Source organism: Staurois parvus, unplaced genomic scaffold (assembly GCF_062004578.1).
Source record: "Staurois parvus isolate SC_StPar_1 unplaced genomic scaffold, SC_StPar_1.0 ptg000714l, whole genome shotgun sequence".
Classification (NCBI taxonomy): domain Eukaryota; kingdom Metazoa; phylum Chordata; class Amphibia; order Anura; family Ranidae; genus Staurois; species Staurois parvus.
The window spans coordinates 3,322,445-3,335,815 of record NW_028318510.1 but is presented as its reverse complement, the minus strand read 5'-3'; the positions used below and the strand labels follow the sequence as shown (position 1 = coordinate 3,335,815).

Sequence of the window (13,371 nt, the reverse complement as noted above, 5' to 3'; positions counted from 1 at the left end):
CTATAACTCCAGAATCAAGATTCTTTGTTAGGCTGTTTTAATATATTTTAAACACAGTGTGCTAATATATTGTTCATTTTGCAGCTGAAAACAACTGATCAGGAGCTTGAAATGATGCTTTCCAACGTTCGAGCCAAGAACAAGAAACTGAAGACTGATCTGGAGAAGTATGCCACTTTAGTTTATCTTACAAAAATAAAACATTTATAACATGCACATACTGTGGTAGCATAAAATGTGTTACAGGCCTTTCTACCTGCAGACTGGTTCCAGGGGGACAGCTAAAATCAGGAGTCCAGGATATGATGTATGGTTGCTTCGTCAAGATCCCTTCTTACTTCTATGAAGTGCCGCAGACATATGGCCAACACACACTGCTTGAGCAGAACCAGTGGATGTCATGCTTGGCACAGTTATGCATTTATATGAACCAGTCTTCTGATACATCCAAAGTGCAATCTGCACATGTGTAAAGGTTTTGCTTACACAGATGCTGATACCAGAGGTATTTTGATAGACAGTAAGAATTGAAACAGGAATTTAGGTTAGATGCTGTTTTCAAAGCATACTAAATGCTTCATGCATTTAGCAGCTTTGACATGCATTTATGATGCAATCAGCAAGCAATTATTATGTATATACAGTGCTCAGCATAAATGAGTACACCCCTTTTGAAAAGTAAGATTTTCATCAATATCTCAATGAACACAAGTACAATTTCCAAAATTTTGAAAAAAAACTGCGTTTTATAGAACATTTGTTTAGCTCATTACATAAAAGTAAGGTTAATAATATAACTTAGATTACAAAATCTTAATTTTTACTCAAAATTAGTTGATGCAAAAATGAATATACCCCACAACAAAAACTACTACATCTAGTATTTTGTGTGACCTCCATGATTTTTATGGACAGCACCAAGTCTTCTAGGCATGGAATAAACAAGTTGGCAACATATTGCAACATCGATCTCTTTCCATTTTTCAAGAATGACCTCTTTTAGAGCCTGGATGTTGGATGGAGAGTGATGCTCAACTTGTTGCTTTTAGAATTCCCAATTGGTGTTTGATTGGGTTCAGATCAGGAGACATACCTGGCCACTGAATCACTTTCACCCTGTTCTTCAGAAATGCAACAGTGGCCTTAGATGTGTGTTTTGGATCATTGTCATGCTGGAAAAGTGCACGACTACCGCGGGCAGGCGGTAGCATCTTTCTATTTCAATATAGAGCAGTACATCTGTGAATTCATGACACGATCAATGAAATGCAGCTCTCTGACATCAACAGTACTCATGCAGTCCCACAGAAAGACATTGCCACCACCATGTTTCACTGTAGCCACCATGCATTTTTCTTTGTACTCCTCATCCTTGCAACACCATACAGTTTTGAAGCCATCAGTTCCAAAAACATTTATCTTTATCTCATCACTCCAGAGTACAGAGTCCCAGTAGTTGTTTTCTTTTTCAGCATGGGCCCTGGCAAATTCTAGGCAAGGTTTTTTGTGCATGGGCTTTAGGAGTGGCTTGCTTAGTGGACGACACCCATGCATGCCATTCCTCTGCAGTGTACGCTGTACTGTGTCATGGGAAACAATCACTCCAGTTTGGTTTTCTACTTTAGCTAACTGAAGTGAACTTGCATGACAATTTTCTTTAACCCCTCTCATCAGAAGACACTCCTGTCGAGGTGTTAACCTCCATAGATGGCCTGGACGTCTCTGTGAGATGGTTGCAGTTTCATCTTTGTTAAATTTTTGTATTATTTTTGCTACAGTATTCTGACTGATAAGTAAAGCTTTGCTGATCTTCTTGTAGCCTTCACCTTTCTGGTGTAAAGAAATTATTTTCTTTCTCAGGCCTTGTGACATTTCTCTTACATGTAGTGCCATTGCTGACAGCATGAAATGGGAAGGGGTTTTCTTTAAGTAATGCCCTTTTATAAACTGTCTGCTGGACACCTGTTTAATGAATAGACTCACCTGTAGTTGAATTCTTGTTAATTAGGATTTTGTTGCCTAATATTTAGCTTAGCAACATGGTCTTGAATTAATTTGTTAGGGAAAATACTTTTTTGTGTGTGCAAATGAACAAATCTTGCTTGCAATCAATGGCCCGCATTTGTGGGAGTATTTTATGTAGTATAGTGTCCCACAGAAAATGTTGATTCTGAAAGGAAAAGAAAGGTTTTCTGACAAACCTGGTTGGGTGTACTCATTTATACTGAGCACTGTATATATTAACAAATTATACTTAAACAATAGGCATAACAAAACAGAAACGTGTAAAGACTGGCCTTTTCCAATAAAGCATAACAAAATGTAATATATTGCAGCTGACCAGTCCTTGGGTGAGTTTTAGTTTTCTCTCTATTTTTACCCAGTGATCCTGTGAATAACACACTTCCTGTCCTGTTCATTTCATGTCTACTATTTTTCTCCACTGTATCTATGGAGGGAGCCATGGTTGTCAAACAGGCTGAACTTCAAACATGTTTGCATTTGTCCTTCTAAATTACATGGTGTGTTACAGTATAGTCATTTACACAGTAGATATAAGGCTTTTTGTTGCAGCCAAAATAGGATAACAGCTACTTTGTATTTGTTACATGATCCCATTTGCAAGGCTTGAAAAAAATTACCTTTTTAGATACTGGTTTCTGGACCATCCAGCAAGGAAACATCCTCTTAGGTCATGAGTTGACTGGGCAGTTGTATTTGCCATAATTAAACCTGTCTGTACTGTGCAGGCAGATCTTATTGAACACTGTCTGCCATAACTAAAGTTTAAAGCTCAAAGATGTTGTTTCCCCACATTAGACTTTAAGGGCACTTAGAGTCCAAAGATTTTTAAAATGGCTTTTTTCACATTTTATTGTACAAAATTCATCTAAAATTGCAGCATAACAGCTTATACCACAATATTGTAACACATAACCTTAAACAGAACTGTCCGTTCATCTGAAACTCAGGGGTTTGAAGGGTATCACATCTCTAAACTATAATAAATACAGTTAAGTTCATAATGCAAATAATGTATATCTGTACATACTGGTAGCATTTGGGGAAACAACCTCTTTTGGCTATACTTTGGGGATGTGGCACATATGAGAGTACACCCACTATCAATTATTAAAGGTTAAAGCTTGGGTACACACAGTCCGAATATGGCCAGTCCAGCAGGAACCGGCCGACATTCGGAGCATGTGTACAGCTGTCCTTCCGAAAGAAGCCAATCTAAAAACTGACTTTTGTTGAAGGGACATGCTGGAAAACTAGCATCCGAGCAGAATAGTGTGTTCTGACGGGGGATAACAGTCCCCCTGTCAGAACACAAATGCACTGCGGGAGAAATCATTGCACTAGCAATGTCTAGTTAGTACAGCGATCTCAGTTTTTGTTTTTTTCGGTTCTGCAGGACTGAAAAAAAAACAAAAAAAAAAAAACCTATGTATGTACCAGGCATAAGGGCCCTTTCACACAGGACAAACTCCATTTAGATGAGTAGAGGATCTGACCCCTGCTGATCAGAGCAGATGGATGGCAAGGTGAGGGTTTACATATACTTTAAGATCACATGAAGTAACAAGGGCATTGCATTTCTGGCACGATCAATAGGTATTGTGTGAGGGCCTACCTGAAAAAAAAATTCCAATCCAATTTATGTCATTTGTAGGTCTTTGCACTACATAGTTAATGCTAAATTGAAAGACGGCTGTACAATCAGAATGTTGCATGTGTGGCCAAGTTAAGACAACAGGAGGGTTTTCTTGGCCAGGGTCCCATGAGAGGTTCCCAGGGCTTTCCACTGCTGGAGATGGCAGTGAAGGGTGAGAGGACTAAACCATATGTAAAGGAACAAGGTTCCCTGCAGGGATAAAGGCAGTGACAAATAGGCAGGCAAGTAATCACAATTACTCCCTTTAGTGTTTGTCAATAGTATTGTTTTATTAAAACTAGAATCATCACAATATGAGTAGTTTTGTTGTCCAATAAGTAAGTCTTTCCACTCACCACCAATGGCAGTACCATTTTTTCCACTGACCACCAATGTAAGGAGCAATCTTCTCACTGACCACCAATGTAAGGAGTATTGTTTCCACTGACCACCAAGGTAAGCATCATTCTTCCCACTGACCAAAAGTCAGCTGAGCACCAATATAAGGGAATGCTTCACTGACCACCAATGGTGGGGGATACTTTCTCACAGACCACCTATGTAACCCTACAGTTTTTCTCTCTGCATGGTCTTCTTTGACAATTAATATTATTTGTTTAGTTTAATTTTATTACTGAAAAAAATTGTGTTATATAGAGCTGTTTTGTTAAATATGCCACATCCCTTATTTTTTTATCTATTCTTTTAGCCCTAATTACTGGTCACAAAGTATCCTGAGCTCTAGATATACAGTAGTAATTATTAGCAGGGGTTCCCTGAAGTCCAAAAGTTATTTGAAGGGTTCCTCCATGTCTAAACGGTTGACTAAGTCTGGACTACAAGAATAACACCCAATCCAATAGAACTAAAAGACAATGAGTTACCCAAGTCATATTTTTAGCATGAGTGAACTGATGTACAAATCTGACAATTCCACCAATTCAAATATGTTCGACTTGCTTGAATATGTGGATGCTGCTCTAGGCAATCAGAATTCATGAATTGCACAATTTGCTGCAGGACATACAGATAGACATACACTTATTAAGGTGAAATGTAAAGGGATGAGATTTCACTGAGGCAGTGACAAATAGGCAGCAAGTAAACACAAAATCAATATTTGTAGCCAATAGGCTATTGTACTTTTAGAGGTTAAAAAAGAGTCATAACAGTTAGGCTAGGTTCACACCTATACAGTTTGCGTTTGATCAGTTTCTGTAGTGCGTTTTGTGTTTTTGCACATGCATTTTTGCTGCGTTTCTGATGCCTTTTGCATTTTTTTTTCCTTGTTGCTAGGCAGATTTAAAACACATCAGTCAAAAACGTGACAAAAAGGCATGCTTTTCTGCAGTGTTTCCATTGAAGTCTATAAAACCAAAAATGCAACTTTTTGCATTTAAAAAAGTCCCTGACCCTTTCCAAAAAATCCATCGGGTGAAAATGCGGAGATGTGAACATGTCCCATAGGAAATCATGTTAAATGGACTGTAGTGCGTTTCTGCAAAACGCTGCGGAAAACGCTTAGGTGTGAACCTAGGGTTACTGTAGATGACAGCATGAGTTTACACCGCCTGGAGCACCAGTAAGGACACATTGTTACTTTGCTCATGCAGGAGAAAGAGACAGTGCCTTTGCAAAGGGGACCTTTTTATACTGACCTTACCTTCACTCCTTGCTGCTCTGCAGCTGTTGCAGAAATCAGCCATGTCAGCAACCCATGGGAGCAGTGACATCACTCCCATGGTCATGTGATGGTGCTTTGGGGCTAAGGAGTATCTTGGCCTGAGCACTATCACAGGAGGAAAAGGTCACATCCCACAACCCAATATCCAGAAGTGCCAGGTATTCTCAACATCTGTGAAGGAGCAAGGAGCTGTGAGGGAGCGCAGGTAAGGCGAGTATAGCGGGCCAGGGATGTGCTTTTCTTTTTTTTTTGCAGACATGGTTTCATTGCCCTGCATGAGCAAGCTGACAATATCTTTTTAATGAAAACTCTTTCTAAAAGAACTATAGTGGCTGCCATAGATCACTTCCATTTTGCAAATGCTAAGTGCCTGGCTGTTATACTGACCCTCTGACTTCACTGCTGATCAGGACTTCTGACCTTACTGTAACATAAATGTAATAGTAGAATCATTTTATCAGTAGTTGAGATGTGATGTGATCAGTAGAAATATGTAATTGTAGATCTAGTTTACTTCCCTGTTATTAAAGATAAGAATTCAGTATTCAGTCAGAGACATATGTTCACCAATTAGCATCTGAAAGGACAGAGCAAGCTTCTAGGCTACAGTTGACACTTAGATGCCAATAAAACGTTCTCACCTATGTAGCCAGAGTTTGCCACCTTCTGGAACCTAAAAGAAGAATCCTAGTCATTTCCACTACATGAATCAGCAGGAGACTGAGAGAAGGCTCCAAAGGGTCTGCAGCTTTGAATTATACCAATAGATCAGAGTAATCTATTTAATCTCTCTTAATAGCTAAAATATTAGTTGCAGAGAGATGAAAAAAATTCCTTCTGATAGGACACATTTTAGGCTACATGGAATACTGTATTTGTAGCCTATTATTATTATACATGATTTATATAGCACCAACAGTTTGCACAGCGCCAGTACAATTACAATACATTTCAGTACAGAATGAACAGGAGGGCCCTGCTCGTGAAGCTTACAATCTAAAGGAAGGGGAAGGTGATGCAAAAGGTGATCGCTGCTGCGGGGGATGATCTGGTGGAGGTGATTCAAGTACAATTCTTAGGTGGAGCTGGGGTAGGCTTCCGTGAATAAGTGAGTTTTCAAAGATTGCATAAAGGTAGACAGGGTGGGGGCTGACTGGACATACTGGGGTAGGGAGTTCCAGACGATGGGAGAGGCTCTGGAGAAGTCCTGGAGGTGATGAGGGAGCTAGAGAGGAAGAAATCTTGGGAGGAGTGGAGTGGGCGATATCTGCGGATGAGGTTGGCAATGCAGCTAGGGGCAGTGTTGTGGATGGCTTTGTAAGCTGTGGTTAGTATTTTGAATTTTATACGTTGGATTAGTGGAAGCCAGTGGAGGGATTGGCAGAGAGGGGCAGCAGTCGCTGATCGGTTGGTAAGGTGTATGAGTCTAGCAGCAGCATTCATAATAGACTAAAGGGGGGATAGCCTGTGTAATGGTAGACCAGTGAGGAGGGAGTTGAAGTAATCAAGGCATAGAATCCCGGAGAAACACCCAAAATGGTTATATGGTGCCTGTTGCGACAGGTGAACAATGATTGGTACTGTCGCGATCAGACTGATGCAATGGTGTTGGAAATCCTATCCTTGACCCAGTGATCAGAACCGTTCCTGGCCCATTCAGCTCTGGGCACTTCAGAACACAGAATGTCCTGAAGGCTGATACAGGAACACCCCCCCCAGGGTTGATTGGCCAAGGGCTAAAGTCCCCCCCACATCCCTATTTCAATAAATTGAGGACCCTGAGATATGGACGATGTAATTTGTACGGAGCCGGTTCCATTTGACTGGCAAATTGCAGGCTTTCTTCGACTTGCTCCAGTCACAGAATAAATCTTGGTTAAAGTTTTATTTCTGTTTTTATTCCCTTTACACAATAGTGAATAACCAATTGGGTGTCTTTTTTTGTATTTTCTTTAACTGTTTTTTCTTTGTACATATTTTATGCACTGCCCACTTTTGGGATATTAAATCATAAAATGAATAAGTGACTTCTGTGTACTTAAGCTTGGGCTCATATCTCCGGAGAGATTGCTGTGTCGTAGTGTCTCTGTACTCGGTCTAAGTTAACTGCCAATCTGTATGCAATTGCACTGCGTGTTGGCAGATAGCAAAGTAGCAGATCTGCCAGACGGAGATCTGTGTTTATGTGGTGGCCCAGCTGACCAGTCTGCAGACAAACTGTTGGGTGGTGGCAAGCTACTGTTTGTTCTGCGTCTGGTGTGGGGGTGTGTGGACAGCGGAAGAGTGATTAACTCCGGGATTCTAGCTTGTAGGATTGCTGGAGGAATCCTAGAAGGGTGTGCCAATTGCTAGACTGCTCCCCAACACCAGATTGTATTTAAGATTCGTATCTGCCTGTGTGTGGTCAGGCAGCTAAATTGGAATGAAGTCTGCCTCTAGTGGTGGCCTGAGGTAGTGCAGGCTGTGAAAGTGTATCACTGCCAGTCTTATATGCTCAAAGTCCCCCTCATTCCCTCTTTACCCCAGTCACGGACCACGCCTCAGTTAGCTAGTCGCCGTGAGCGTGCGTTTTATCTGTGACACTTACCAAGCCAAAAACTCAGTGATTCAGAAAACCCTGAGGCCAGTTTTTACAAAACATGTATATAAACAATGTAATATTATTGAAATGTGCATGATCACTTAAATGATGGTAAAATCTGCTGACATCTGCTTGTTTATGTCAGCCTTTGTGGTTAGTACTGAACAGAAAAATTTATGACCGTTTGATCAGTACATAAACTATTTTTCTTTTTTCGATACCTTATACCCAGAATAACTGTCAGACAATGTATGCTTTTTTTTTTCTGAGGGGTGGGGGCAGGGGGATAGGTACCATGTTTGAGCAAGCCATTCAATATATAGCACAACGTGTAGCACAAAGGTACTATAGAATACCAGTAACAGAGGAGAGCTAATTAAAAAAAAATATTTTTTGTTGCATACTTTTTGCAGTGGAAGCTTTTCTATATTTTGTTTTATTTCTTCTAGAGAAGAACACTGGTTGGATGAACAGCAGAAGGCAGTGGATGCGCTCACGGCCAAGCTAGAGGAGCTGAACAATCAGGCATCCAATATTTCCCAAAGCAGGTATTTTAAAACTTTCTTTTTAAAGCCAGAATAGCTCTGTATTTATTCCATTTTAACATCAGGATATTTGCAGTTCATTTAGAGATGCTCAGTGTAGATAGATAGTTACTGTACATTTCTCTACTGTGGATTTATTCCACCCACTTAATGCTTAATGATACTTACGAGTAGCCACCCAGTCCATAAATTACATTACTGGGCTAGAAGCTACTGTGTTTAGCTATAAAAATTATTTGAAGTTCCACACAAATTAAAACTAACAGTTAAACAGATGGCAGTACTAAGGCTGGCCCAGCATACAATTTCCTTATACAATTTTCCTTTAGATTTAAGCTCTGATAAGCAGGGCCCTCTGTTTCCTCTTGTACCAAATTGTATTGTAACTAATGCCTACCTTCATTTTGTAATGCGCTGCGCAAACTGTTGGCACTATATAAATCCTGTTTAATTAATAGTAATTTACCAAAAACCATATAATATGAGGTCCAACCTAAACAACACTTTCAATTTGCATCCTATCAGGCAGGCCCTTTTACTATATAGTTGAAAGTAAATCTAAAGGGGATTGTACAGAAAATAGTAAGAAAATTGTATAATTTATGGCCAGCTTCAGAGGTTTCAGAAAGCCACTATCCATTAAAAAAAACTCCCTTGGAAGGTTGAATGAGTTTGGTGATGCACAAAGCAAAGAGAGGAAGTTTCAAGCATAGACTTCTGTTTGCTGTGGAATACTTAAAATCTAGATTAAGATCAACTGTGCAAACATTCTGCTTTCAGTATAATTGCAGTATTTTCCTAAAAGCATTAATAGCTCACTGACTGGTTATGTGTTGCTTTGGTTTTTTAAAGAGCAAGTCCACATAAAATGGTTTGAACAAGGGTTTAATTAGTTGCTTTATTAGCCAACTTCAAAGGTCCCTTTTCAGCTTCCCTCCCAAACCATGATATAGCTAACTTTCCTTTATGCTAAGGTATTGCCACATGGTCAGTGCTGTGTTCTCATTATATTATCTAGTTGCCGACCACAGATAGCCGAATGACGGCTTCACTGCGGCCGGCCAGTTCTGGGTGGACGTCATATGACGTCCCCCCAGAACGCGCTCTCCTGCGCGCCCCAGGGGGCGCGCACCCGGCAATCTCCGTGATCGCTGTGTCCTACGGACACAGCTGATCAGGAGATGTGGTAAAAGGCCAATCATACCGGCCTTTTACCACATGATCAGCGGTGTCCAATGACACGCTGATCACAGGGAAATGCAAGTGCCGGTTCTCGGCTGCACTTTCCTCACGCTGTCAGATCGTGAGGAAAGTACTGCCGAGAACCGGCAGTTGTCAGAGCGAGGATCGGCACCGATCATCAGGGCACTGATGATCAGTGCCCTGATGATCGGTGCCCAGCAGTGCCACCCACAAGTTCCGCCCACCTGTGCCCAGCAGTGCGCCCACTAGCTCCGCCCAGCAGTGCACCCACCTGTGCCCAGCAGTGCACCCACCTGTGCCACTCTGCAGTGTCACACACCTGTGCCCAGAAGTGCCACCCACCTGTGCCCACCAGTGCCACCCACCTGTGCCCACCAGTGCCACCCACCTGTGTCCACCCACCAGTGCTGCCCACCAGTGCCACCCACCAGTGCAGCCCAGCAGTGCTGCCAGTCAGTGCCACCAGTCAGTGCCCAGCGGTTGTGCCAGTCAGTGCCGCCAGTCAGTGCCATCTATCAGTACCCATCATCAGTGTCACCTATCAGTGCCGCCTATCAGTGCTGCATATTAGTGCCGCCTATCCGTGACACCTCATTAGTGCTGCCTATCAGTGCCGCCTATCCGTGCCACCTCATTAGTACTGCCTATCAGTGCCCTTTAGTGCTGCCTATCAGTGCCCATCAGTGCCGCCTATCAGTGCCCATCAGTGCTGCCTCATCAACGCACATCAGTGAAGGAGAAAAATTACCTGTTTGAAAATTTTATAATAGAAACAAAGAAACTTTTTTTTTTTTTCAAATTTTTTGCATTTTTTAATTTATAGCACAAAAAGTAAAGCGCCCAGTGGCGATTAAATACCACTAAAAGAAAGCTCTATTTGTGAGAAAAAAATGATCAAAATTTCATATGGGTACAATGTTGCATGACCGCGCAATTGTCAATCAAAGTGCGGCAGCGCTGAAAGCTGAAAATTGGCCTGGTAAGGAAGGGGGTATAAGTGCCTGGTAGGCAAGTGGTTAATATGCTGAATTCAGCAGGGTATTGCTGATGGTATCACTGAGCATAAACCAGAGAAAGTATGATTCACAGTCCCAGTGGTTTAACCACTTCAAGTCTGGACACTTTCATCCCCTTCCTGTCCAGGGCAATTTTCAGCTTTCAGCACTATCACACTTTGAATGACAATTGCGCGGTCATGCAACACTACCCATATGAATTATTTAGCATTTTCTTGAGACAGATAAAACTTTATTTTGGTGGTATTTATTCACCACTGGGATTTTTTTTTTTTTTTGCTGTATAAATGAAAGTCCTAAACATTTTGAAAAAAAAAGTGTTTTTCTTATACAATTTTGTAAATAAATAATCTTTCGTCATAAATCTTGGCCAAAATGTATTCATCTATCTTTTTAGTAAAATAAAATAACCCAAATTAGTTTATAACCAAAAATTATAATTTTTCAGAAATGTTTTTGACATTTTTAATTTATTTTTTTATATATTTTTTTTTTTTTCTTTTAACATACTGTCACCCTAGAAGTACAGTGTCACCATCGTGACACTGTACTACTTGGGGGTGATGAATATTTTTATTTTTTTTACACTGATTGCTTTTACATCCATAAAGGCTGTAAAAGCAATCATTTCTCCTTCTCTCTGGCTTGCAGCCATTGAGAAATACTGAGAGAGCTGTGATTGGTCACAGCTTGTCACATGGTACAAGGCTGTTGTGAATAACCTTGTACCATGTAACCTCTGTGATCATTCACAGATTTCACTAGCAGTAAGCAATGATCTCAGAAGTGACATCTTGCTTACTTACTTATTCATGTGATCACTGATTGGCCAATCTGTGATCACATGATTGGGGCCTCACACAGAGGTCCTGTACAGTGATCGGTGTTCCGTTGTGTCCGGAGTACACAGCAGGCACCGGATCACGGTGCGCTCGCTCTTAGGGAGCGTACTCAGGCAGGGAAGCGGGGAGGACGTTTATAAATGGCAGGACAGGAAGTGGTTAATAACCTGACCTTGGCCCTAGGTTCAAGCTCACTGAATAAAATAGATGCAGTATATTCTAGAGCAGTGAACTTTCGGGCGATAAAAAGACTTAGCTGAGAAGCACATAAAGAAAGAAACCATGCAGCTCATTCTATGAACATCTTTTTGGGTGGGGTTCTTTGTAGAAAATAATCATTCTTTATTAAAGTATTGGAATTGTTGCTTAAAATGGCCAATAATATTCCTGGGAGAATAGAAGGAAGAATCTGGTTGCTGTGGGCAAGACAAGGTCAGAGCTCTTGTTAAAACAGGGCCTGTTGTGTTTAGCTGAATATCAAATGTATAAATGTGTTTTTATTAATCTTGATTTTATCTGAACTCTCGGTCAAGTGTACATGAGAAGCTAAAAACTAGGCTTCAGAAAGTGGGATCCTACAGGGATGAATTATTAACTGCACTTGGAGACTTTCTATCTGAAAACTTCCCTCTTCTGGAGGAACCGGATAAGAGGGTAAAGAGGAAAAAGGTAACTTTTACTTGACCTTCACTTTTTGTCACAGTGTAAAACATTAAACTAGTATTAAACCCAAAAGCAAACATTTATTATTTTGCAGCTTACCAATTCTTAGATGTGATGGCTGTATTAGTTTCCTTTTTTTAAGGGTTTCTTTCTTTTCATTTCATTTGGTGAACCAGCCAGCAAGTCTGTTATTTTTCAAAACCTCAACTTTTTCAGCTCTCCAGCAGAATATATCAGTTTACATGGAGGAGACCAACAACTAAAAGCAATTCTAAAGGTTCTTTTTTTTTTTTTTTGTAAAATAACAAACATGTCTATACTTACCTGCTGTGTGCAGTGGTTTTGCACAGAGCAGCTTGGATCCTCCTCTTCTCGGGTCCCCTGCAGGCTCTCCTGGCTCCTCCTGTCTGTCGGGTGCCCCCACAGCAAGTAGCTTGCTATGGGGGCACCCGCTGCTCTGTGTCCATTCACACATGGAGCCGCTGCTTGACCCCGCCCTCTCTCATTGGCTGACTGACTGTGATTGACAACAGCGGGAGCCTTTTGCTTGTTGTCTCAGCCAATGAGGAGGCAGAGACCTGGGGCAGCCGAGGCTGTCATTCACATTGTTAGATCGCGATCAGGCTCAGGTATGTTTTAGGGGGGGCTGGGGGAGCTGCTGCACACAGAAGGTTTTTTACCTTTATGCATAGAATGCATAAAGGTAAAAAACCTTCTGCCTTTACAACCACTTTAACACTGGCACAGGGGATCAAAATGATCACTTTTTATTTTTTCATGCAAAGCCTTTATTTCAAAATTAAAAACACTGTTTGCTATAATGTATAAGTGTGAGCTGAAGATTGACTTTAATTTGTTAGTGGTTTTAAATCTGCTAATACATTTAACACTCCCCTCAGACTGACAGTGGTGCTGTCCGCATGTGCTCCCTGTAATTAGTCTTCCAGAGTTGTGTCTGACTAATACAGGATGTGTATTACTAGCCAGATCACCAGGTGAAAACGGAAAATACACCAAAGAAAAGCAGTGCCTCCACCACCGCATCTAATGATTTGTAAGCTGCAATAAAATACATTTTTCGTTGTGGGTTTAGTTCCACTTTATAGTTAAATAGTCTTTTGTTTAAGCCCAATTGAAGCTTTGCCATTTCTTATTGTATTAGGCTTAGTTTATGTGAGT

The 13,371-nt window shown here is 41.0% G+C and overlaps 1 protein-coding gene across 2 annotated transcripts in view; it reads left to right on the top strand.

Annotated features, from left to right (window-relative positions):
• Positions 1–13,371, top strand: part of CENPK (centromere protein K) — an 84,336-nt gene that overhangs the window by 52,875 nt on the left and 18,090 nt on the right. For both annotated transcript variants that reach the window (XM_089653461.1, XM_089653460.1), the window contains exons 7-9: positions 85–167; positions 8,373–8,471; positions 12,063–12,198. In XM_089653461.1, coding sequence (XP_089509587.1) covers positions 85–167; positions 8,373–8,471; positions 12,063–12,198 — 318 coding nt within the window. The remainder of the gene's footprint in view (positions 1–84; positions 168–8,372; positions 8,472–12,062; positions 12,199–13,371) is intronic.